Source organism: Brachypodium distachyon, chromosome 4 (genome assembly GCF_000005505.3).
Source record: "Brachypodium distachyon strain Bd21 chromosome 4, Brachypodium_distachyon_v3.0, whole genome shotgun sequence".
In the NCBI taxonomy this organism is placed as follows: Eukaryota; Viridiplantae; Streptophyta; class Magnoliopsida; order Poales; family Poaceae; genus Brachypodium; species Brachypodium distachyon.
Genome location: NC_016134.3, coordinates 44,035,265 through 44,058,300, shown reverse-complemented (window position 1 = coordinate 44,058,300; position 23,036 = coordinate 44,035,265). Strand labels below are relative to the sequence as shown.

Sequence of the window (23,036 nt, the reverse complement as noted above, 5' to 3'; positions counted from 1 at the left end):
GAACACCCAGCCAAAACGAGACTAAAGCTAATTAACCAACACCAACACGAGCTCCACCACCAGCAACTGACTGCAGCATCATTTGCATTTTCTTCATCATTGCATCCATGTCAACCCTTTCTTTCTCAGGTAGAAGAACTCTTCAGGAAGTAAGAAACGCCATGGCTTTGTAAAGGACCTGAAAAGAAGATGAACACACCTTTGATTAAAGACTAGATCATTTCTGGCCAGCCATAGCGCCCAGGCGACTGCAGCTAGCAGCGACCACCATTTGTAGTTTGCCTTCCGCCCTCCCATCAGCAAACAACATGCAAAAAAATCATCCATGTTCTCAGGAGTAATAGGCCACCCGAAACAGTCCCGAAGAAAACACCAGACACACAAAGTAACTGGACAAGAGAAGATTAAGTGTTCAGCGGACTCCCCAGCCCCACACAATTTGCATCCCATATCCCCCTGCCAGCCCTTCTTCACCATTTCTTTAGTTACCTGAATACGACCTCTAGTACTTAGCCAAACGAAAATCTGTTGTTTGAGCGAAATCTTTGCCTTACATAAATCCAACAACCGAAGGTCCGTCACCCCACTGTTGGTCATGAAAGCATAGAGAGATTTAGTCGAGTAACACTTATTCTTAGTAAGAGCCCATCGCCCCACATCTCTGCCCTGTCCCAACACCACCCGAGAAAGTAACATCGAAAGGACTTCCCATTCCTCTTGCTCTATACTCCCAAAAGATCTCCTAAAAGTCAGAGCCAGGAAAGTAACACTTATTCTTATCCTCTTGTTTGTACTATTATTGATTGTCAAAGTTGGAGCTTGAAATTCTTTGGGAAGGAGTTAGGGAGTATTTGTCTTCATTTTAGCACAATGCGTTAAAGGATGTCGACCTTGTTGAGATTAGAGGGCGATTCACCTACTTGTTTAATACCAGGCCCTTGCAGGTTGCTCAAGTAGTGAAGTTCCGTAGAGAACCTAGATGGATGAACATGTAATGCGAGGAACGACACTTTGTTGGATAAGCATTGTATACGGATTACATGGATTTTGACACTAGTATTCTCTCTGTTTCATAATTCTTGTCTCAAGTGTGTCTAAAGATACATGTAATATTCCGACAAGAAATCATGAAAACTATATGCCATTGCCAACGACGCAACCACTCTGAGATGGGCAACGCATCTCAGTGTCTGACCGCTTCCCAAACTGCCTGGACGCCGGCTTTTTAACACACCGTACTGTGGAGTGCAAGTTCCGACGTGCAAAATGGGAAAGCTCATGAACCGACTAATTAAGTTACAAGGTTAAGTTACACTCTCAACCTTGTGGACTCAAAAGTCCGCATCTGGGTTGCGCTGTTCTGTACCTACACTAATAACTTCAATCATACTAAGCCTAGCTAATAATTTTCTACCATGCACATGAATGCAGAATAGCTACATAGGTAGTACAGAATAATCGTGCCCTTTACCCATCTACCCTGCCGAGTTACTTATGAATATATTTTGAAAATACATATACTCTCTCGGTCCTAAAATAAGTGATGCAAATTTGTATAACACTTATTTTTATACAAATTTGCTACACCACGTCATTTATTTTGGGACGGAGAGAATATATATAACACTTTCATCTAATGAGAAAGATATGCTTTGCTAGACCAAGGTGCGCACAAGCAGTGCATTTTTCAGTGGAATCATGCATTTCTCAAAGCAAGTGCGCCTACTAAACACGGATTCAGCTATCATGCGAAGCAAACCTTCCATTTAACACGGATTCAGCCATCTTTGCGTTGGCTCTATATGCTCCCAACTACTACTTCTGATTTTGAAGACACCATTTCTGTATGATCCCCGCGTAAAAGCAGACCAAACAAACTACTCTCTGCCATGGCCTCCACCGTGCAATGCTCCGCCGGTTTCGCAACTCAGCCGCCGCGACCAGGCCACAGCTGCAGGTTCCAGCAGCGTCAGCGCCAGGGCACTCTCGTTTCATCAGGCAAATGGATCAAACGGTCAAATCGGCCATCTCTAAGTCTCTGACTATTAATTGCCTTTTTAATTAATTCTATGACTTGGGTGTCCCTGATGAAAGGAAACAACTTAACTTACTGTAGCTAGAAGAGATGGTCAGGTCAGAGCTATGGCTGGAGCGAGCATGGATGGGCGGGCACAGCAGCTTGAAGCCCCCGTCGCAGTGGTCACCGGAGCGTCCAGAGGGATTGGGAGAGCCATAGCTGTGGCTCTTGGCAAAGCAGGGTGCAAGGTACGTTATTCCTTACATGTTGCCATTAACAATCCAATGAAAATAAGCAAATGTACATCTCTCTTCTTTGGAATTGAAAAACAAGGAAAAGAACTAGTATAAAGTAAATGTTAATCTTGCTGTGGTGTCACTGGTGTGCATGAGCTCAGTGGAGCTAAACATCGTGTTTTGTTTTGTCGAAGGTGGTAGTGAACTATGCCAGGTCAGGAACCGAAGCTGAAGAGGTGTGCAGAGAGGTGAGTTCAGTACATCCCTTCGTCCATATAGTCCAAGTCGACCCCTGTTTCTGATAGGGTAGCATGCGACAATTGCGTGGCTCTTTTCCTTCTTTCCTTGGTGCAGATTGAGGAGTCAGGTGGCACTGCCATCGCCTTCTCCGCGGACGTCTCCATCCAATCCGACGTCGAATCCATGATGAGAGAGGCGAGTCGTCATTAAAAGTTTTTCTTAGAGAAAAAATCTGACCAAATCTAACATGAATGTTGTCGGATGTTACCGCCGCAGGCAATTGCTACCTGGGGAGCTCTGGACGTGCTGGTGAACAATGCAGGTTGATCTGCTGGTTTTTCATCTTTAACCAGACATCTTGAACAATCCAGGTTGGATGATTTGTTGGTTTTGGTGCAGGGATCACGCGAGACGCGCTGCTAATGCGGATGAAGCGGGCGCAATGGCAGCAAGTCGTCGACGTGAACCTCACCGGCGTTTACCTCTGCGCCCAGGTGACAGATGATATCTTCTCGTGCTCCCATGGCTGCGTACGTAGGGCCGGAAGATGTTTTCTATTGTCTGAAAATTAATCCTGTTTCAGGCCGCGGCGGCAGTGATGACGAAAAGGAAGAAGGTACAGCAGCATCAGTAAAAACCGTATACACAGTTCTTATTCAACTAGAGTAAGAGCAGTACTCCCTCCGTTCCTAAATAATTGTCGCTGTTTTAGTGCAAACTTGCACTAAAACAGCGACAAGTATTTAGAAACGGAGGGAGTATGATTTTGTTGCCACGTTCATTTTGCGCTGGTTGATTTGAAGAATTGGCCCCTAGGGACGGATCATCAACATCGCGTCAGTGGCAGGGATCATAGGCAACATCGGGCAGGCCAACTACTGCGCCGCCAAGGCCGGGGTGATCGGACTGACCAAAGCCATGGCCAGGGAGTACGGCAGCCGGAACATAAACGCAAGGCCAATTTGCCGATCCAACCAAGAAGAACAGACTCATCTCAAAGCTTACTATCATTATGCTCATCTGAAACTGGGCCTGCTTGGTCTTGCAGGTGAATGCGGTGGCTCCGGGCTGGGTTGCGTCTGACATGACCGCGAAGCTAAGCCACGACATCGAACGGAAGGCGCTCGACACGATACCGCTAGGTAAATAGTTGTAGCACGCAGTGCCTTCTTCATAGTTCAGTGCAATTATTCTGAATTTTGACAAGGTTTTACTGCCTGTGCTGCTGTTTCTGATGGAGATTTCAGGAAGGTACGGCAAGCCAGAAGAGATCGCTGGCCTGGTGGAGTTCTTGGCCTTTCATCCGGCTGCGAGCTACATCACTGGACAGGCAAGTAGAAATGGTTTTCAGATATGTGATCATGACATTCAATAGTTTTGGGCTGTGTATTGAAGACTTGATGACTTCCTTAATTCTGATGGCGCAGGTGCTACCGGTTGACGGTGGCCTGTCGATTTGAGGAGGGCAACCGAAACAGAACCGCGGCAGCAAGGTGTAGGAAACACAGATGTGCAAGGAGGAACACGAGAAACAAAGTTCTCACGCAAAATCTGTTGGTGGTTAAAATTAACTCTCCGAAATGTGTACGCACCATCCTAAAAGTTATAGTATTTCAGTTGTCTAAGCAGAAACTCCGCAATGCATGGGGGTGACTCAAGCCGCAACACCTGAGCCTCTGCACCCCTTTTAGCTAATTGTTTCAGTTCGTACTTCATACTACGCTACTCTGTTTTTGTCAGTCCGTCGAAATTAGCATCTGTATTGATCGCAACCCAGACCTCCCATCGCGCCACTGACCGGAACTATTTCTCGTCGAGTGGGTACAACAGAGGAGCTCTGTGAAGACACCAAAGACCTTTAGCAAGACAAGTCAGAAATCAAGCGTCAGAAAAAAAAAATCGTCACCAAATTTGGCGTGGTGCGCCGTGACAAATCCCACGTAGCTCCAGGCAGATCTTGGAAAACTTTATAAGAGGCTTCTCCAAGATTGAGATGGTCACTTGCGTCAACCTCAAAAGACATGTCACCGAATGGGGCTCGAATTGTAGGATTCGGCTGGGTGGAAAAAAAATTAAATGCTCTAATAATTGCAGGGAATATCACACAGTTTTCGTGCTCCAACTCCAAATCCCCATCCCAAGGGAAGGATGGCAAACAAACAATGAAAGAAGTGTGGTGTTTGTTTGCACAGATGGAGAACGAACGTCCGTTTCTCCAAATCATTGCTCCTTCGTCTTGCTGCTGTGGATCCTGTCCCTGAAGTAGGCGAGCCAGAGGTTGGCCACCCACAGCACGCTGAGCAGGATCCCGGCCCCGATCACCACGCTCCACGAAACCCACGCCCACGCCGGCAATCCAGACTGTCTCCCGGCGGCGGCGTAGAACCTGACCATCTTGACGAACCACAGCGGCCCGAGCACCCCCCTCATGGCCGTGTAAGCCACGTAGAAGGGGAGCGACAGCGCGGCGTGCGCCCTGGCGGCGGCCGGCGATCCCTGGGCGCGGCGCATGCCCGCGAGCGTCCAGAGGTTCTGCGCGAGGCTGGTGGCCTCGGCGAGCACCTCGAGCGCCAGGAGCCCGTAGGCGCCCCGCCGGGCCGCGGCGCGGCAGGTGGCGAAGACGTAGAGCGTGGCGAGGTGGTGCGCGATGAAGAGGGTCTCGTGGCGGAGGAAGACGAGGTAGTGGAGGAGGTCGACGGCGAAGTAGGCCGTGCTGAAGTCGAGCACGAGGTCCTCCGCCGCCGTGTTGGGCGCCGCCAGCGCCAGGTCGCCGCCGGCGAAACTAGGGTTGGAGAGGACCGCGCGCAGGGCGAGAAGCGCCGCGGGCGTGCCGTGGAAGAGCGAGGTGAGGCAGCTCGACGCGTCGGGACGCTGGTCCCGGCTCCAGCGGCGGAAGAGGAACAGGTAGGCGACGAGGTAGATGGAGGCGAACATCAGCAGGAATGGCAGGAACATGGATTGCGAGTCCCCCGCCTCCATTGATCCGATCGGTTTGGTCGAGCTGTTGTTGGAGATTGGGTTGGTTGGTTCTGTGGCTTTGGCTTGGCTGGGACGCGATGAGCTCTCGCTTTCTGCCCTGGGTAAAAGAGTCTTCGAGCGAAATGCAGCACTACTGGTACTCCAGTAGACGACTCTGCTGGAGGAGATAGTAGATGTGTGCAAGCAAGCTTGGTTGCTTCGATTCGACGGGGTTCTTCTTCAGAAAGCATATTCTCTCTAGCTGAGTTCTGAGGCCTGCATATTCTGAAAATGATCCTGGTCAACATCATATCAGCCCCCGTGCTGCACCAGCGCAATGGATTAGCATTATTGTGCTCTCTGCTCAAGTAAAACGAGGAGTAATAAGTTACGGTGCTAACAAGATACTGAGGAAAAGTGTACAGGTAATTACACTACGAGGTGAGGCTCCGAGGAGCATCGGTGAGCACCGAGATATCAGAATGAAGACTTGGAAAAACCTAGGCTGCAACTTCGTGAGAGAATTACAATGGCACTGCCAGGTAATACCAATGGTCATTTTCATCAAGTGAGATGAGCTGCTTGCTGCTGCTGATGATGAGGGGATACTATTCAGACTGAACATATGAGTTTACATGCTTATAAGTTACGGAGTAGTTCAGAATAAGAAAAGAAAAAAAAAAGGGGAGCTCTCCAGATATTATCTCTGTGTTTTTTTGCGAAAAGGGGCAAAAGGTCCCCTGCCTCTAGATATTATCTGTGTGAGAACCCCTTGTGAAACATAGAAGGAAAAACCTGGATTTTGTGCGAATTCAGTAAACAATGAAGTCTGGATTCTCCGCCCTCGATTTTTCTTGTATTAGTGGAGGGAGACATTTTACTTGGAAATGGTCTTCATTCAAAGGGAGATCTGGGAAAATATTAGGGGGCATTGACAAAAATATTTTCGAGTTCTTGGGAAATGACAATGGAGGTTACTGAGTAAATCTTCTCTTATTGGATAAGAGGGAGGATTTCACATTGAATTTGGTGATTACTTATGGAGCTACACAGAAGGACATGAAAGATGTTTTTTTTTAGCAGAGCTTTCTAGGGTGTGTCAGGCTAAGCATCATCCTGCTCTGGTAGGTGGGGATTTCAAAATAATTAGGAAATAACGTGAGAAGAATAAGCCATGAGGGTATTCTAAATGGAGCTTCTTGTTCAATGCTATCATTGAACAAGTAGGACTTAGGGAACTAGATCTTAATGGAAGAAATTATGCTTGGATTAATGGTAGGTGTTGGAAGAATTTGATCTTGTATTTAGAACAAGAGGGGGTGATTGAGGGGGAGGAAGTCCTTATGAAATATATTACTAGCTTCTACAAAGAGCTGATTGGACACATCACTTTGAAAAAAGATGGAGCTAGGAAAAATTCTAGTGAAGAGGCTGCTTATTTGGTTCAACCCTTTAATTAATATGGATTAGCTTAAGGAGGCTGTTGTTTAGCAAGGACATAATAAATCTCCTGGCCCTAATTGGTTTCCCCTGTAGTGGCATATTGCTGTAATTTTGATGACATGACATACGCCTACGCCGCCCGTACCTCACCACCGGCTGCAATTTAATAGATAGTAATAGATTATTGGAAGCTTGTTAAAGCTGATTTTTAAAACTTGTTATATGATTTTCATAAGGGATAACTGGATATAGTAAGGCTGATTTACCGGATAGTTACTTTAGTCCCAAAGTGTAAGGATGCAAAACAAATTCAAAAGTTTAGGCCAATCTGCTTAATGTTAGCTTTAAGATTAGCACTGAGGTTCTTATGAATAATAGGTCGTCTAGAGTAGTGCATCTTTAATCAGACAGCTTTTCTCTGCTGTTCATTGTCAGAAACAATCTGCGCTCTTATTTAAAGTTGTCATCGAATAATCTCATTTAAAGTGGATTTCGAAAAAGCGTAGCACCTTTTATTGGTCAGAAACCAAGCAAGCGTGTGGTCGCGCGAGGAGACAAAAATCAAACAATCAGAGATCAGACCTATTTTCTAGGCTCCATTTTTGAATTGTGATTCTTAAAAATAAAAATATCAAAATGTCACAAATAAAATATGTTTTGTTTTCGTACAGACAATAGTAAGAAAATTTTACATTACAAATATGCTTGCAACAAAATATAAAATAAGTCACGGGACTGAATAAATTATCTGAAGCCTGTGAAGAATATGCCATGTATGGTCCCTTTTTGCCCAATAAGGTTCCCACCATGACAACATAAATATGAGCGAACTGCAATAAAAGCAATGGCTGGAGCACATAAATGATCAACACCATTATCAGTAATTTACCAAACTAGACACGTGGTTTAAATAAAAGACTATCTAAAGATCATAATACGAGTTTGGAGGTAAAAACACATGAGATTTTGTCAAACAGAGACTGACCAACGTTTTCAGGCTTGGATGATGTAGAGATCTTGCCTTGAGATGTGAAAGGATCCCATGGATATCCCTGGCAGCATCATAAACTGCTCTCGGAACTGACCTACCCGCTTGCTTGGAATGTCAATCGAGAGTTCCTCCACGCTGGGCATCCCTTCAGCTTGCAGCCCTTCACCACATACCAGAAATTGGTTGCCCACAATTAATGATCCAGACACACGAATAGCAATTCCCGTTTCCCCATTTGCACGGCAATGTAGCTTTTCCACGACATGGACAATTTTCTCCCGAGGCCGATCACCTTTTAACTTCTTTCTTATACTTGATAAAGTATCAAATATGTCATTTCTGCCGACATATACATTCCCTGAGAAACTGCCAAAACAGGACAGGCAACAATTATCATCCATATGATCAGAAACAGCTGATTCTACCACCCAGGGGTTAACACCTGATGTAGAAGCAACATTGCCTATATATACAGTTGAGGCGGAATGGCAATAACCAGACGATTGCCACCTAATTCAGCTCCAGATTAACAGGAAAGCATGGATCATGTAAATTGCAAGTAAGAATTCACCTACATATGTCAAATTGCTGGGAAATCATGCCACTGAAACTTATCACATTAACATTCCATGATAACATATTTTGAATACTATTAGCAAAACTGGACTAAAAATCATAGCTAGCAAAGTATCCACAATTTTCACATGTAGAGTTTGGTTCTTGTACACGAGCCAAATCTACAAACAACTGGAATCCTTACTAATGGCCCAGTAGGTTCTACATACCAAGCTGGTTTGAAGAACACCCGATCTTTATTGGAGCCATAATGAAACACACAGGATAAAACCCTGAACAGGAACAAGATGCTATATGGAGTGTAACAACTATGTTTTATGATGATATTTACAAGTGTGACAATATGTAGGTACCTGAAAGTTGACTCTTCCATGTAGAATGTCTTCATATGATGCCAAAGCCCATCAGAGCCATTAAACAAGAGGTAGTAATGAACAGCAAGCATCTGGGATTGAAAGGAAAAAAAATCTGCTTAGTAGATAAGCAGATAGTGAAAGACACAATCCTGCCCCTACTCAAGTCAACGGTATAAATGGGTACAAAAGGTCATACTAAACTGTGTTGTCAACATCAACTGTGTGTAGGGTAAACAATCTAGATTCTTTGGTTCATGATCGGGGATGGAGGGTAAACATCAACTGTGTGTTGTCATACTAAACTGAAGTATAAAAAACAATAAGCTGAAATATGCTCTAAGGGACTCACCTCGGCTATTTCCTTTAACCTTTCAGTTGGATCAACAACACCTTTGACGTATGCTATCAAGTCCACACCAGCATTTTCATACCTTTTAATGAATGGGTGTCCGAAAAGCTGCAAAATGTTCAAAAAACAAATCTAACAATGGAAGAAACAAAAGGGCACAGACGCATGGTCTACTTGATTTCTTCGATATCCAAAGCGCACTGGCATTCAGTGACTCAGATAACTAATATGATATTACTTACTATATCAAGGCACTACTTATATTGATATATTCTGCTTATAAGTTATATCCATTATTAATTACACCCAAAGGGACCACAAAACAGTAACATAAATGCTACGTCTACACTCTACATAACTGAAATTACGTGAATGTTTTCATATATTATACAACATTTCTTTACCTGCTCACATGTAGGCCTTGCATCAGGATCTTTCTGCAAGCAATCATTGACAAACGAACAGAACTCTGGTGAATAAGCATCTGCTGGTGGTGTTGGTGATGGGTCATCAAGTATCTGAAAAACAAGATTTAAGGATTTAGGATGAAAAGCAATGAAAGTGAATAAAACATTTGAAAAAATTATCACAATATTTATAACACCAATAGTACTAACAGTGCATGCTGACCAAATTGTCAGCATTTATAAATTCAAACAGGTACACAAACTCCAAGCGTTAAAACCATCTCAAGGAAAAAGAAGGTTCAAGAACAAACATAACCAAAGGATGAACTTGCAAGAACTAGACATTAACCATATCAATTAATCCAACTGCAACCCAGGCAAATTCATTCTTGCAAGTCCACCCATTGGTTATGTTAGTTTCTGCACCTTCTTTTTCCTTGAGCTGGTTTAACGTGTTGAGTTTGTATACCTATTTGAATTTTGAATCTATAAATGTTGACAATGTGGTCCATAAAAGGATGGTACTGCTTCGTGACATAGACAATGATGAAAATAAACAACAGAAAAAAATAAATCAATGCACCTTACCTGCAGCATGAGATTGGCCGGGCCTTCATTTACGTTATATGGAAATTTACCAGTAGCACACTCCAATATTGTTAGTCCAAGACTCCAAATATCAGCAGCATAAGAGTAGTTCTCATTCCGAATTCTCTCTGGTGACATATACGTGACAGTGCCTACAAAGGTAGCACACTGGAACATATTTATTTAGCAGGAAATATATTGCTACTACAATACAAATATGAAGTATTTCAATCCGTTATTGTGATACAAAAATCATTAGCTGATAGTTAAGAAGTATCAAAAGAACACACTGATATTGTCACCAAGAAGTAGCATACCATAGCCATAGTATTGTCCAGACCAGCACTTACACCAAAGTCTGTAATCTTAGCCTCACCCTTGAGATTAACCAGCATATTTGCTGGCTTTATATCTCTATGCACTAGATGTCTTACTTCATGCAAGTAGCGCAAACCCTTCAGAATTGTAAAAGGAACAATTTATAACTTCAAAAATACATCAGGTCACAGCCTGATTTTGTCTAACACAAACATAGATAGGAAAAGTGTAGTGAAAGATCCATACAAGTAATACTTTCTGTAGCATATGTGCGAGAACTTGCTCTGGTATAGATTTCTTGACCTTTATAACATCTGCTAAGGAGCCACCATCCATGTATTCAAGGGCAATGCTTATTTGGCCAGAATCAGGCATGTAAAATGCACCCTGGAATTCAACTAAACCAGGGTAGCAAGATGCTTCACATAATGTTCTCATCTCATTCAGAATTTGTTGCCGCTTCTCCTGTACAGGTACCAAAAGATATGAACATATGAAAATAGAACTTGATAACTCATTTCCCAATTCAAACAGAGTGAATGAATTGTATCAATTCAATAAGTACAGCAAAATAAACCAGTAAATTATTTCATGCAATAGGTAATATGTTGTTCCACAGCATGGGTACGAATTGAAGGAATAACAACCTTCAATTTTCATGGAAACTAAAAAAAATGCACAATAATGTGGTTGCAATTTACATAGACCATAAATGAATAAAGATATGAACCTTCTCAAATATGTTTATCTTCTTCAATGCCAAAATTCGATGAACTGGTATGAAAATAGCTCTCTGCACGACACTGCTTGCACCATTACCAATGGGACCGAATATATGCATATCATGAGAGGCACATCTGTATGCCTTCTCACCAAAATCCGACTCATCTGCCCCAGTACTTCGTTTATGAAAGCCATGTTCGTTGATGTTGTACTCACCGAATGATCTACTCAGTAAATTTATCGTTCCACCATCTGAGACCTTCACAGAAGAAATAGGAAACAAACATCAGTATAGATCTAAACACGTCAAGTTTATGTGAATATCAATTGGTTGCATCTGAAGATGGTACAAATACAAAAAGATTGCTTCTTGCAGGCTAAAAAATCGTTGAACACAGGTGCATTTATTCAGTTGCTGCTAAGAAAATATCATCCATAGTTTCATCAATGGGCAACTGAAATCGTATACTGCATGGACTTGTAGCAAGTAGCAACTACATTTACTGGAAACACCCCCAATACAAGAACTCGGGCGTAACACCATAGTATACCGGGAAAGGTACAACTAAAACATACATAAAACATAAATTCTTACCACATAGGAATCACAATTATCCTCCAGGAATGGAACCCTGGTACTAATGCCGTCTTTGTCAGGGTCGTCGAACAGCAAGGGTTGCAACTTCTTCTTCAACTCCTCTAGCCCCGCCATGGGGGCTCACTCACGGTCAGGTGTAAATGCCCTGCGTGGTTCAAAGAGACAAAGTAGATGAGTATTATTGTGTTGAGTTTAAGAGTAATCCCATAATTAGACAAAGAAGTATTCTTTTTTTACTTTCTCATGACCATGTATATATTAGCATGTTCGCAGTTACTAGCTTATATTTCCAAAGAAGCCATAAGCTATTCCAAACGCTTAACTTATAGGTCCAAATGAGTCATAAGTTGTTCCAAATGCCTAGCTTAAAATGGGCTTATCTCTAAGCACGCCATTTCTTGTTTAGTAGCATGAAGCTTCTAAATGCCCCACCTATCTTCACGTAGACCCTGAAGTTCACATAATTATTGAAGTTTTGCCACCTGATAAATCTCAAACTACTCCAATTTTTCTCTCATTGCACCCTGAACTGTTTTCTCTCATCCTGGTAGCAAGGGATGACGTGCGTTAGGGTTTGCACCATTGCCATCTTTGTCCCGACAGTGACATCTGATCCGTTTTGGTACCCTAGAATGTTAAATTATACTCCTTCCGTTCCTAAATTCTTGTAGGAACGGAGGGAGTAATAACTGTGGCGATAAAAAAGCGTTTTCATTCGAATAATTATGAACTTTCTCATTGCATAACATTTGAAAAGAAAAGAAATTATTCACTGTCTGCCATTTGCATTTTTATACAACATACACTACCATTTTCATGGGCACATTTACGGCGTAAAACCTACATATCGGTTTACACTTTACAGCACGCACAGCAATATACATGGGCATATACAATTATACGGTTTTCAATCTGCAGAAACTAAATCACATAAACCATACGCGGAGATACCGTAGAATTTTATGTTTTTATTACCTGGTTGGATGTTTCGGCCACAGGCTTGGAGAAGGGGGAACTGGCGGCCGCCAGCGTAGCTACCGGGCTGGGGTCTGCGCAGCCCGCGGCTGGCGGGAGACGGGTAGAGAGAGGGGAGGCGACTGAGATCGTGGCGCCGACCTAGCCGGCGAGCTCTGGCCCGCCGGCGTGGAAAGGGAGGCGGACGAAAGAGCTGCTCGCCGGCCGGGGAAACGGGGTGGGCAGCGGGAGCTCGCGCCAGATCTGTGCGGCGGCTGGGGAGCCGGGCGGGGAGGACGAGGGCAGGGGAGCGGCGGTAAGTAAGAGAGGGCGCCGGACCGGAGGCGAGGGCGGCAGGAGCTAGAGGGACGCGGCGGCACGCCGGCACATCTGGCCTAATTTTTCCAAGCTGCTGCAGGGTATTTTCCTCCTTCCTATCCGTGCGCTCCTACGGGACGTGGCACGCATCCGTCCGTCCGTCCGTCCGTCGTCTTTTCGTGCGTCTGCTCTTTTTTTCTGTTTTGGACGCCACCTCGTACCTCCCGAGAATAGCGAGATGGGTTTCGGAGGAGCACCCCCAACGAGTGCCAAAGGGGATCCAAGGGGCTGTCAGCGTCCCTCTCCCTGCAACACGGCCGATCTCTTCCTTGCGGCTCGCCGTATTGACGTTTTCATGGCCGCCGTGTACGCTTCTTCAGGCTCGTCGCGTCGTGCCAGCTCCGACTGGACCGCGGATTGCTGCACGCGGCATCGGCACTAGCACGACGCGAGCGCGGACCTCGGCGATGGGAGGACGGCGAGACAGTGTTGCATGACACGTCTAGTTCATGACTCTTGTGCTATCAATTCTTGTCAACATTTGGCTAGCCAAATAATTGACGAAGATTTTGGTGGCTCATGACCAACCATCGATAGCTGCTATTTGTCGAAGACCAACCAGTGTCTTTTCTCCCAACCATTCGGAGGATGTCCATAGGCCGGCGATGCCATGTCTTTTCGGCCCGAACAGTTTAACGTGCAAAATCCTATCCCAATGCATCACGGTCCCATCTAGTAGTACGATTTTTTGAACAAGAAACAAGCAGGACAACATGTAATAGGAACCCTGCTAGGCTAAATCAGATCAACACTACGCCCCGAACGTTTTGATGACATGGGTTGTGTATTCTAGTATTTCATCATGCTTTGCGTGAAGTGTATTTGTTGATTCTGAATCTAGCTGGAGAATGATCACTGCACTGTAGAGTGAGCTCTGCAAGTGATCCTATGTTTTAAATTGACTCTCCGACCTTGGTCTATTATATAATGAAACAAGACATGCTTTGCCATCGTGTATCTCTTGGCATGAGAACACTGGCCGTAAAGATCACTTTTTCACGCCGTTGTATCAGGTGAATCTGACCACATTGGTGCATCCCTGCATCCGTTCAACACCAACGCCTGCTCCTAGGTAGCCCAACTAAGCCCACGAATTTGCAGAAAACTTACCGGCTCACGAATCTCTCCCAGCCCCTGACTCCCGGATTCCGATTCTCAATGGAATGTGCAATATGTTCTTATTTGGCTAGCAAAAAGAAATGTTGCCACACACCATGCCAAATTGGTTACACACCAATATTTACATGCAACGAGTGACAGCCGAGGAAAATCTTCACATACAACTATACAAGGTCATCGTCTGACACACTTACACAGAGGCAAGCGACGGCCTCCTTTACGAGGACGGCAACCCTAGCAACAGAGATACTACTATCTTCAAAGGTACATCAATTTCTTTCACCCATAGACACATGTTGTGCATGGCAATTATGGATTGAACTGGCCTTAGCGCTAACCCAAACCATGTCATCAGCTACTAATCAACAAAGGCACGAGGTGCGGAAGGTGGCGGACCATCTCCGGGCATGATCACCGTTTGGTCGATCTTAATAGCCACTAACAACCAGTCATCTCCAAATGCTAGCTGCCAGTGCCACTCCCACAACCATTCCGATCGAGGCTGTCCATACGCCGCAATGCCATGTCTTTGCGGCCGAAACGGTTTGACATGCAAAATTCTATCCCAATTCATCCCAATCCCATGAAACCATTTTTTTAACAAGGAAAAAAGCAGAACGGCATATACTAGGAACCCTGCTAGGCTAATTAAATCAGCCAACACTACGCCCCAAACGTGAAAACGGTTAGATAACATGGGTTCACTATGCTATGCTATGCTATGCGTGAAGTGTTGTTGGCTTTGAATCTAGAGATTGATCACTCCTTTCATTTATGTCACTTTTATCGCACACTGCTCACGTGCTTGCATATAGTACCAGACATGAGTGCAGATTTTATGAATAAAGAAGATTCTTATGCACAACTTCGTGAGTTTGAATACCGGACTACGTGCTGCACTTCATTAAAAAAACATGGTGCTGCAAAAATGTTAATCTGTACAAAATTCGTGGAAAATATGTTATTTATATATCGCAGTAAAAGAGATAAGAACGTGCATTTGTTATACTTTCATGAACTTCTTTCCCTGAACCAAACTATCAGGTCATATTTCCATGTTTGTCTCAGAATGTATTGAAACCCACGGACACACACATTTGTGGTGCGTGTAACTGTGCAAATACTTTGCTTGGTGTTCTAAAAAACGGGGCCATTCATCTGGAGTAAAACTGAATGATCAAGTTGTTATCTTGGACCGAAGTCAATTTCTTTTTTGCAGAAAAATACTGTAGAACTCTTTAGGATTCATCGAGAAATGGCGTGTCAGCGTGCGTGATGACTTGGGGCGATCAGGTGCGACGGATCGGCACCAGCAGTTAGACGGAACAGACAGGGAAACTTGGATGCTCCTTCAGCTAACTAATTATGGCGTTGGAGAGTACGGACCGAATTCAGTTAACAGTTAACAATACAGAACTACATGCGATTCAATTAACAGTTAACTAAGGAGAAAACTACAGGCTCGGAGATCAGAACTACAGGCAAGATCTTCTATTCTGAATCGCAGAATGCAATCCATACATTGTTTCTCCTCTGCAAGAATCACAAGCAAAAGCTGAACACCAACAGCAGCAGAGAGCAGCCTGGAATTTGTTGGCTGCGGCTACCGGCAGCACGGACGCAGAAAAATCAGCAATAGGAGGGGTCGCAGTGGGACAAATAGGGAACCGGCGGCGTGGGCCGGAGCAGCCTTTTGCAGTGGTGGTGCGGGCCGAAGGAACCCGTCGGAGCGGACGGATATGAGGGGGCAAGACGAGTTGTTGAAAGAAATTGAGAGAGACAAAGAGCAGTAGAGCCCGCGCGAGCACACCACATCTCATTGATACTTGGTACAATTTATAGAGAAGGAACGGCTAACTACAACTAACTACAGCACTAGCCAGCACATAAAGTAACGGTCTAACAACCGTGCCTTGCTAGAGGAAAAACACATCTTCGGGAAAATTCTTTCCAATGCACCTCATCGAGCTCAAACCAAACGTACCCTCAGCTTCTTTGAATAACATCACTTTCGAGACAAACCTATTTCAGAATATTTTGCCATGCAAAATCCTTTCCCAATGCATCCCAACACCGTGTAGCACTTGATTTTCTGAGAAGAAGAAAAGACAAGTCGAACTATGTGTATAGAGTAGGCAGCAACTAACACTGTTTGTGGATTCTGTTTCGTTATGTTCTCGTTGGTTCTAAACCTAGAGAAGGTGAGCTCTTTCTTGGAGAGTGCTCCCGTATTTCAGCTGGACTCTATGAACCTTGGTCCATTTTATAGGGAAATGAGACTTGCTTTATCATCCTATATCTCTTGGCCTGTGAACACTGATTGCAAAGATCATTTCTTCGATATAATCCTATACCTTTTGTTACTATTGATCACTCATGCTGCACACTCACGCGCGCTTGTACAGAGTACCATAGAGAGGACATCAATGTAATCCCTATCTTTTTTGCAACTTTTTGAGTTTGTATACTTGTGCATTTAATTGAAAAGGTGATGCTACAAAAATGTCAACTTACATAAAACTTTGTGAAAAATATGATAATTTGCGTGAACTGTGATTCTGTACACCCCATCAACAAATTAATTAATGTAATGATGAAGATTGAAACTTTCCGCTCCCTCCGTCCTAAAATAAATGACGTGGATTTGTATAGATTCTTACACAAATCAAAGTCACTTATTTCAGGACGGATGAAGTATTTTGATTGAACAATGGCCACGGGCTCAACAACCCAGTCTACATCTTATATGCGCACTTAGAGTGTGTTAGGTCAAATGAGCTGCTCGCCGGGGAAACGGGGTGGGCAGCACGAGCTCGATCCGTGCGGCGGCAGGAAAGGAAGGGACGGCAGACACGGCAGCAAATTGCTCTCAACGAAACACACTTAACTTTGAGGTTTCTTTCGGATGGGCTTCCAGAAAAGAAGATGCATCTTATCGGTATATGTAGTCTTTCAATCCTATTAAACCATATGCCAGTATGGCAGAGAGAGTGAGCTCGGGGAAAAAAATGACTTGATGGTTAACACTCGTAAGTTGACTAAGTTAACTAGAATAATAGTTTCGCTCACTCCCGTTCTAATTCACAACGGAGTGTGCAAGATGTTCTCATTTGGCCAGCAGGAAAATGTTACCACACACGATGCCAAATTGGTTACACTACCAAATATTTAAGCAAAGCAATCACATGCGAGGAAAGGTTACGTCCGAGGTCATCGTCAAACGCCCTTCTAAAGGCACGCGCCTAGCGATCGTGTCCTCCTTTATTTTTTAAAGTACGTGTATTTTGTTCACCCATAGACACAAAAGCGTGTATGAGAAATTGACAATGCCCTGAGTACCCAAGCCCATGCCATGCGCCACCAATCATTCAATCAACATAATCAGAAGGTGCAAAAGTTAATTGGCGTACCCATCTCCAGGAATGATCACCGTCCAGTCGGGCTTAGTAACCATTGGCAGCGGACACTCGTCCAAGACCAGCCAAAGCCTTTTTCGCAACCATTGCGAGGCTGTCCATAGGCCGGCGATATCATGTCTTCTCGGCCCAAACGGATTGACATGCAAAATCCTATCCCAATGCATCCCAGTCACATGTAGGGTTTTTTTAACAAAAAAAAACAAGCAGAACATATATATAGTAGGAACCCTGTTAGGATAAATCAGACGACACTACGCCCCGAACGTTTAGATGACATGGGTTGTGGATTCTATTTCACTATGATTTGCGTGAAGTATATTTGTTGATTCTTGGTCTATTATATATTAATGAAACGAGACATGCTTTGCCATTATATATCTCTTGGCATGAGAACACTTGCGGTAAAGATCACTTTTTCACATGGTATTTATGTCTCTTTTTTATCACTTCTATTGCACTCTCACGTGCTTGCATATAGTACCAGACATGAATGCAGATTTTATGAATAAAGGTTCACAACTTCGTGAGTTGAATACTGGACTACTTGCTGCACTTCATTAAAAAAACATGGTGCTGCAAAAATGTTAATCTGTACAAAATTTCGTGGAGAATATGATTATTTGTGTATTGCAGCAAAAGAGATAAGAACGTGCATTTGTTATATAGCTCAACATCTCCAGCTTACAAACATGATAATATGAACTTTTTTCCTTGAACCAAACTATCAGGTCATATTTCCATGTTTGTCTCAGAATGTATTAAAACCCACGGGGATACGCAGTTGTGGTGCGTGTAACTTAACTGTGCAAATACTTTACTTGGTTTCGGCCACGGGCTTGGAAGAAGGCAACTGGCGGCCACAAGCTGAGCTACCGGGCTGGGGCGCAGGCTGGCAGGCGACGGTAGAGAGGAGGGCGACTGAGGTCGGGGCACCGACCTAGGCGGCGAGCTGCTGGGGGAAATGGGGGTGGGAAGTGCGAGCTCGTGCCAGATCTGTGCGGCGGCCGGGGAGGACGACGGCGGAGGAGCGGCGGGAGGGAAGAGAGGGACGACGGCGCCGGAGGCGAGGGCGGCGGGGGGCGGAGTAGCAGAGGATCGGCACGAGAGGAGCTATTCGGGCGAGAGGGACGCGGCGGCACGCCGGCACATCTGGCCTAATTTTTCCATCAAATCAAGTTGCAGGGTATTTTCGGAAGGGGCGACCCGACGACCTCTTTGAAGTTTGAACTTTGAACTTTGAACCAAATCTGCTTGGTTTATGAATTCACCTGTGGAATCTGCTTGGTTTGTACTTTGTAGAAATGAAAACTGTAGGAAAAAAATATCTATGATTCAACTTTGGATGCAAATCCAAAGAAAAATTTCCATCAATCTAAATTCATGTTTATCTTCTTCTATTACCACGACAACTATGGCATACACAATCATTCGGGAAAGAACATCTTCCTTCTGGTGCTATCGAACAATTTCAGTTACATGGTTCTCATTACATGGATATCTTTTATTCATTTGGAAAAGTCTCTACATCTTTCTTGTAGTGCAACCTTCGATGATTAGAAAATTTCGCCCTCAATCTAAACTGTTCAATAATTAGGTTTTTTTTTATGAATATTTAATTCAGAAAATCATGGCTAAAAACATGTAGCAAATTATGTAATGCAAACTAGACAAACTAAACAGCAATGCAAAGCGATAAAACTCGTCTAATTCCACAGCATGCATAATATAACTACTGAATAAAATCAACAAGAAAGAGCAGATTACGTACGCTAAGGTGCCCTTCTCCTGAGTTGGTTCATTGTTGATGAATTTGTTGAAGTCGGTGATGAGTCCAGCGGCGTCAATGTTCACGCCGGCTGCAGCAGCCGACCTGGCAACCTCCTGGGCAGCTGTGAGCGCCTATGCTTGCATCTGGGCAGCAGCAGTCGCCCGTTGTTCGATCTGCTGCTGTGTTTGGAGTTGAGCAGCCTGCTGCTGCAGAACTTGAGCGGCAGCCTGAGCCTGAGCGGTAGCTAGAGCCGTGGGATCACCGTTATTGACCATGGTGATGAAGAAGCCGACGAAGAAGGGACGTGATGAAGCGAGCAGTCGCGTAAGAACGCTCCCCAAAAACCTTATCGACCGTCTCCTGGGCAAGATCTCGAAGGTCGGGATTCCGGAGGCCTGCTCTCCCGGCGAGCTGTGCACGCAGCCGGCGGGATGGAGTAGCAGAAGGCAGCGAACAACGAGATTGGATTGTGGGCGCAACGACGGATTTGTGGTGTATTCATTCTGAGGCCGGGAACATCTTCTTATATAGGCACGCATGCGGACGTCGATTTAGGAAACCATCAATTTAGAAAACCTTTAGTTTAGGTAACCAACCGACGTTGATTTAGGAAACCTTCGGTTTGGAAAACCAACCGACGTTGATTTAGAAAATCTTCACTTTGGTAAACCAATAGACTCAGCAATTATCGGAATTTGTTACGCGTCCGCAACACATTCCAACTGCCAAAAGAATAAGCAACGATCCGGACATACCGACTCGATAAATGGGCTTTTGAGATTTTCCAAGAATTTAATTTAATTTAGGCCCTGTGCCTTGTCCTAAATTCCAACATAAATTGAGTACAAAATGTGTATTTCCGAAAAAAGGACAAAACTACATCCGCAGAGTAAGCATGGAAAATGCATATGAAGGATTTTTTTAATAGCAAAAAACCATCTATATTAAAGATCCGACACAACTGTTACATCATTAAGGAGGAAAGGTAGGTCTGCAGTGTTACATCTACTCTTCCATGCAGACCTACCCAGGCGTTTCTCACAACCATTTTGAGGTCGTGTTGAAGCTTGAAACCCATAGGTACGTGTAGCTGTGCAAATACTTTACTTTGTGTTTCTAGAAAACGGGGGCATTCGTGTCTGGAGAAAAACCGAATGATCAAAGTGTTATTTTGGACATGAGGCGGATTTTTTTGGAGAAATATTTTATTACTCTTTAGCCCTTTTTAGGTTTGTCATCGACATCAGGCAATGGCATGTCAGCGGGGGTGACCAGGCGGTTAGGCCTCCTAAGAGATGATCATCGATATCAGAGCTGCCAAACATCGAATGCCATTGCCGGCAACAAACAAGCGAGGTGAGAAGTAGGAGGATTGTCAAAACAAAAGATGATGAGAAGATGTTTTGGTGTATTTGCAAGGCAAGTTTCGATCATGTGGATTAACCCAATTCAGCCAGGTGATATATATTTGAGAAACCCTGGGATGTGAAGTTGTTTGTAAGTTAGAACCCTAAAATATGCTGAACATGTTCATTCGTTGGGCTAAATAATCCGCCTTACAGAATCAAACTGTCTTTTTATCTCTTCGTTTGCATTTTTTTTCCTGACATATCTGTTAGAACTGGACCAGCGATTCAACTCAATCTCACCGAATCTCTCTCTGTGGACACACACGAACACCCAGTAGCTATCCTACCTGAGGAGCAACACACGAACACACAGGAGGATTTGTGCCGCGCGCAACAACTGCGGCTTTTCTGTTTCTCTTCTCTTTATTCTGCCGAATAGCCAGGATCCGTTACATGAAAAACCAATCCGCGGTTTACCAGCTCAACTACTGAACGTGCCATCCCACGATCCGAGCTAGCCGCGATCTAATCTACGTGCAGAATAGAAAGCTAGCAACCTGACAGATAAGCTGACCAGGTGCTACAAAAGCAAACGGCTCTTATACATCGTGCATGTACAGAAGATGCAAAAACAGACTAGCAACTTATTTTGTAACAAACCAATAGACCCAGGCGCATCAAGTTAAGTTCAACAATATCGAACGGGGCGAAAAGAAAAGAAGATTCAGCCAATCCGTTTTCCAGGCTCAAGGTTCAGGAAAGAATTAATCCTGAACTTTGGGCATGTCTTTACTGAAACTTTCGTGTATTCGAGTTACCAATATATAATCAAATTGCAATGTCTTGTAATGAACCCAAAGGCATGTCAATTACTGAAATTATGGTTTGTCTTTCATGTGATGGGCCGACGTTGGAATCAATTAGCCCCGATCAAGAGCCCATGCGATGCGACCGAGGAGGCGCAGCCGCACAAGGAGTGCGCGCGAGCAGGGCGTGTGAAGCCCGTCCTTGCTGCTTCACGAGCCCATCATGACCGCCACAACTGATTTTTAAGTATACTAGATTAGAAAATATGGATGACTCGTATTATTTCAGCGACGACTAAACTTCTCACATTGCAAATCCTACCCACGCTACTTTAGGTACCAAAATCTCCAATCTGTCGACAAGGTGGGCTGGTGACCAAACTCCATCTTACAAAAAATTGGTCAAAATTTGATCCTTATTTGGATGAAAATCAATTCTTTGAAAGTTAATTTCACACCGACAACTCTAGTTCATTTTTCTTGTCAGTAGTACAGGCACTCATGGGCTATCAAAACCAACAAAAAAAAATCTAGAACGACAAACATGGGCTCAAACCAAACTTCTTTGGATCCTTACTCTGAAGCTTCTTTGAATAACAGCACATCGAAGATAGATTCCTTCCAGATCATTTTGGCCCGCAAAACCCTTTTCCAATGCAGCCCCATGTAGCAACTTGTTTTTTTAGAGAAGAAGGAAAAACAAGTACTAGAACAATGTACTCCCTCCGTCCAACAAAGGATGTCTCAATTTTGACTAAATTTGAATGCATCTATAACTAAGTCATGTCTAGATACATCCAAATTTTGACAAACTTGAAACATATGTTGTTGGACGGAGGGAGTAGTAGAGACCCGAACCTTGCTAGGCTGAATAAACCTAACACTGTTTGTGGATTATGTTTCGTTATGCTTCGTTGATTCTAAACCTAGAGAAGGTGAGCTCTTTCTCGGAGAGTGCTCCTGTATTTCCGCCGGACTCTCTGAAGTCTGAAGCACGGTCCATTTTATAGTGATATGAGACTTAATTACTTTATCGTCCTACATCTCTTGGCCTGAGACATTGATCGCCAAGATCACTTCTTCACACGATATAATCCGGTTGCATACTCACGCGCGCTTGTACAGAGTACCATAGAGAGGACATGAATGCATCTTATACTTAGTTTGCAACTTCTTGAGTTTGTATACTTGTGCATTTAAGTGAAAAGGGATGCTACAAAAATGTCAACTTACACAAAACTTTGTGGAAAATATGATAATTTGCGTGAGGTGTGATTCTGTACGTCCCGTCAAGAAAATTAATTAATGCTGAAGATTAAAACTCGCTATTTTGATCGAAAGGGGAGAATTGTCCATTAAATCCACAACAGTTGTCTATATCGTACAACAGCCGCCACATTATCCTTCGAAGTAGTTGTTGTAAAGAAGAAGAAAGAAAATCTC

At 44.0% G+C, this 23,036-nt stretch overlaps 3 protein-coding genes across 6 annotated transcripts; 1 reads left to right on the top strand and 2 right to left on the bottom strand.

Annotated features, from left to right (window-relative positions):
• Positions 1 to 1,687: 1,687 nt before the first annotated feature.
• On the top strand, positions 1,688 to 4,219 carry LOC100843198 (3-oxoacyl-[acyl-carrier-protein] reductase 4). 2 transcript variants are annotated; one of them, XM_003576882.4, is made up of 11 exons: positions 1,691 to 1,998; positions 2,117 to 2,265; positions 2,448 to 2,501; positions 2,608 to 2,688; positions 2,770 to 2,815; positions 2,893 to 2,987; positions 3,077 to 3,109; positions 3,310 to 3,444; positions 3,542 to 3,635; positions 3,741 to 3,823; positions 3,921 to 4,219. In XM_003576882.4, exons 1-11 carry the CDS (start codon positions 1,890 to 1,892, stop codon positions 3,951 to 3,953), a joined length of 912 nt encoding a protein of 303 aa, XP_003576930.1. In that variant the 5' UTR covers positions 1,691 to 1,889; the 3' UTR covers positions 3,954 to 4,219. The 2 variants fall into 2 exon arrangements, with proteins under 2 accessions (XP_014758700.1, XP_003576930.1); XM_014903214.2 differs by lacking the exon at positions 3,310 to 3,444 and having other exon boundaries at positions 1,688 to 1,998.
• Positions 4,220 to 4,446: 227 nt separating this feature from the next.
• On the bottom strand, positions 4,447 to 6,254 carry LOC100842894 (TLC domain-containing protein At5g14285). The gene has a single exon (XM_003576881.4). It carries the CDS (start codon positions 5,470 to 5,472, stop codon positions 4,714 to 4,716), a length of 759 nt encoding a protein of 252 aa, XP_003576929.1. The 5' UTR covers positions 5,473 to 6,254; the 3' UTR covers positions 4,447 to 4,713.
• A 1,225-nt stretch (positions 6,255 to 7,479) lies between these two features.
• Positions 7,480 to 13,161, bottom strand: MKK3-1 (mitogen-activated protein kinase kinase 6-like). Of its 3 annotated transcripts, none has more exons than XM_010238646.3 (11): positions 12,776 to 13,161; positions 11,798 to 11,945; positions 11,210 to 11,461; positions 10,726 to 10,944; positions 10,479 to 10,616; positions 10,162 to 10,329; positions 9,571 to 9,684; positions 9,167 to 9,274; positions 8,815 to 8,906; positions 7,880 to 8,251; positions 7,480 to 7,742 (listed from the first exon to the last, which is right to left on the bottom strand). In XM_010238646.3, exons 2-10 carry the CDS (start codon positions 11,912 to 11,914, stop codon positions 7,888 to 7,890), a joined length of 1,572 nt encoding a protein of 523 aa, XP_010236948.1. In that variant the 5' UTR covers positions 11,915 to 11,945; positions 12,776 to 13,161; the 3' UTR covers positions 7,480 to 7,742; positions 7,880 to 7,887. The 3 variants fall into 3 exon arrangements, with proteins under 3 accessions (XP_010236948.1, XP_010236947.1, NP_001266841.1); XM_010238645.3 differs by having other exon boundaries at positions 7,480 to 7,724; NM_001279912.1 differs by lacking the exons at positions 7,480 to 7,742; positions 12,776 to 13,161 and having other exon boundaries at positions 7,888 to 8,251; positions 11,798 to 11,914.
• Between the last annotated feature and the right edge of the window lie 9,875 nt (positions 13,162 to 23,036).

Excerpts from the sequence above, each read along its gene's own strand:
- LOC100843198 (XM_003576882.4), top strand. The coding sequence starts at position 1,890 with ATGGCCTCCACCGTGCAATGCTCCGCCGGTTTCGCAACTCAGCCGCCG. Across the intron at positions 2,266-2,447 it reads TTGGCAAAGCAGGGTGCAAG|GTGGTAGTGAACTATGCCAG; the intron begins GTACGTTATTCC and ends GTTTTGTCGAAG. Across the intron at positions 3,445-3,541 it reads ACGGCAGCCGGAACATAAAC|GTGAATGCGGTGGCTCCGGG; the intron begins GCAAGGCCAATT and ends TTGGTCTTGCAG.
- LOC100842894 (XM_003576881.4), bottom strand. The coding sequence starts at position 5,472 with ATGGAGGCGGGGGACTCGCAATCCATGTTCCTGCCATTCCTGCTGATG.
- MKK3-1 (XM_010238646.3), bottom strand. The coding sequence starts at position 11,914 with ATGGCGGGGCTAGAGGAGTTGAAGAAGAAGTTGCAACCCTTGCTGTTC. Across the intron at positions 10,617-10,725 it reads TGCTACAGAAAGTATTACTT|GGTTTGCGCTACTTGCATGA; the intron begins GTATGGATCTTT and ends ACAATTCTGAAG. Across the intron at positions 9,275-9,570 it reads CAAGGCCTACATGTGAGCAG|CTTTTCGGACACCCATTCAT; the intron begins GTAAAGAAATGT and ends AACATTTTGCAG.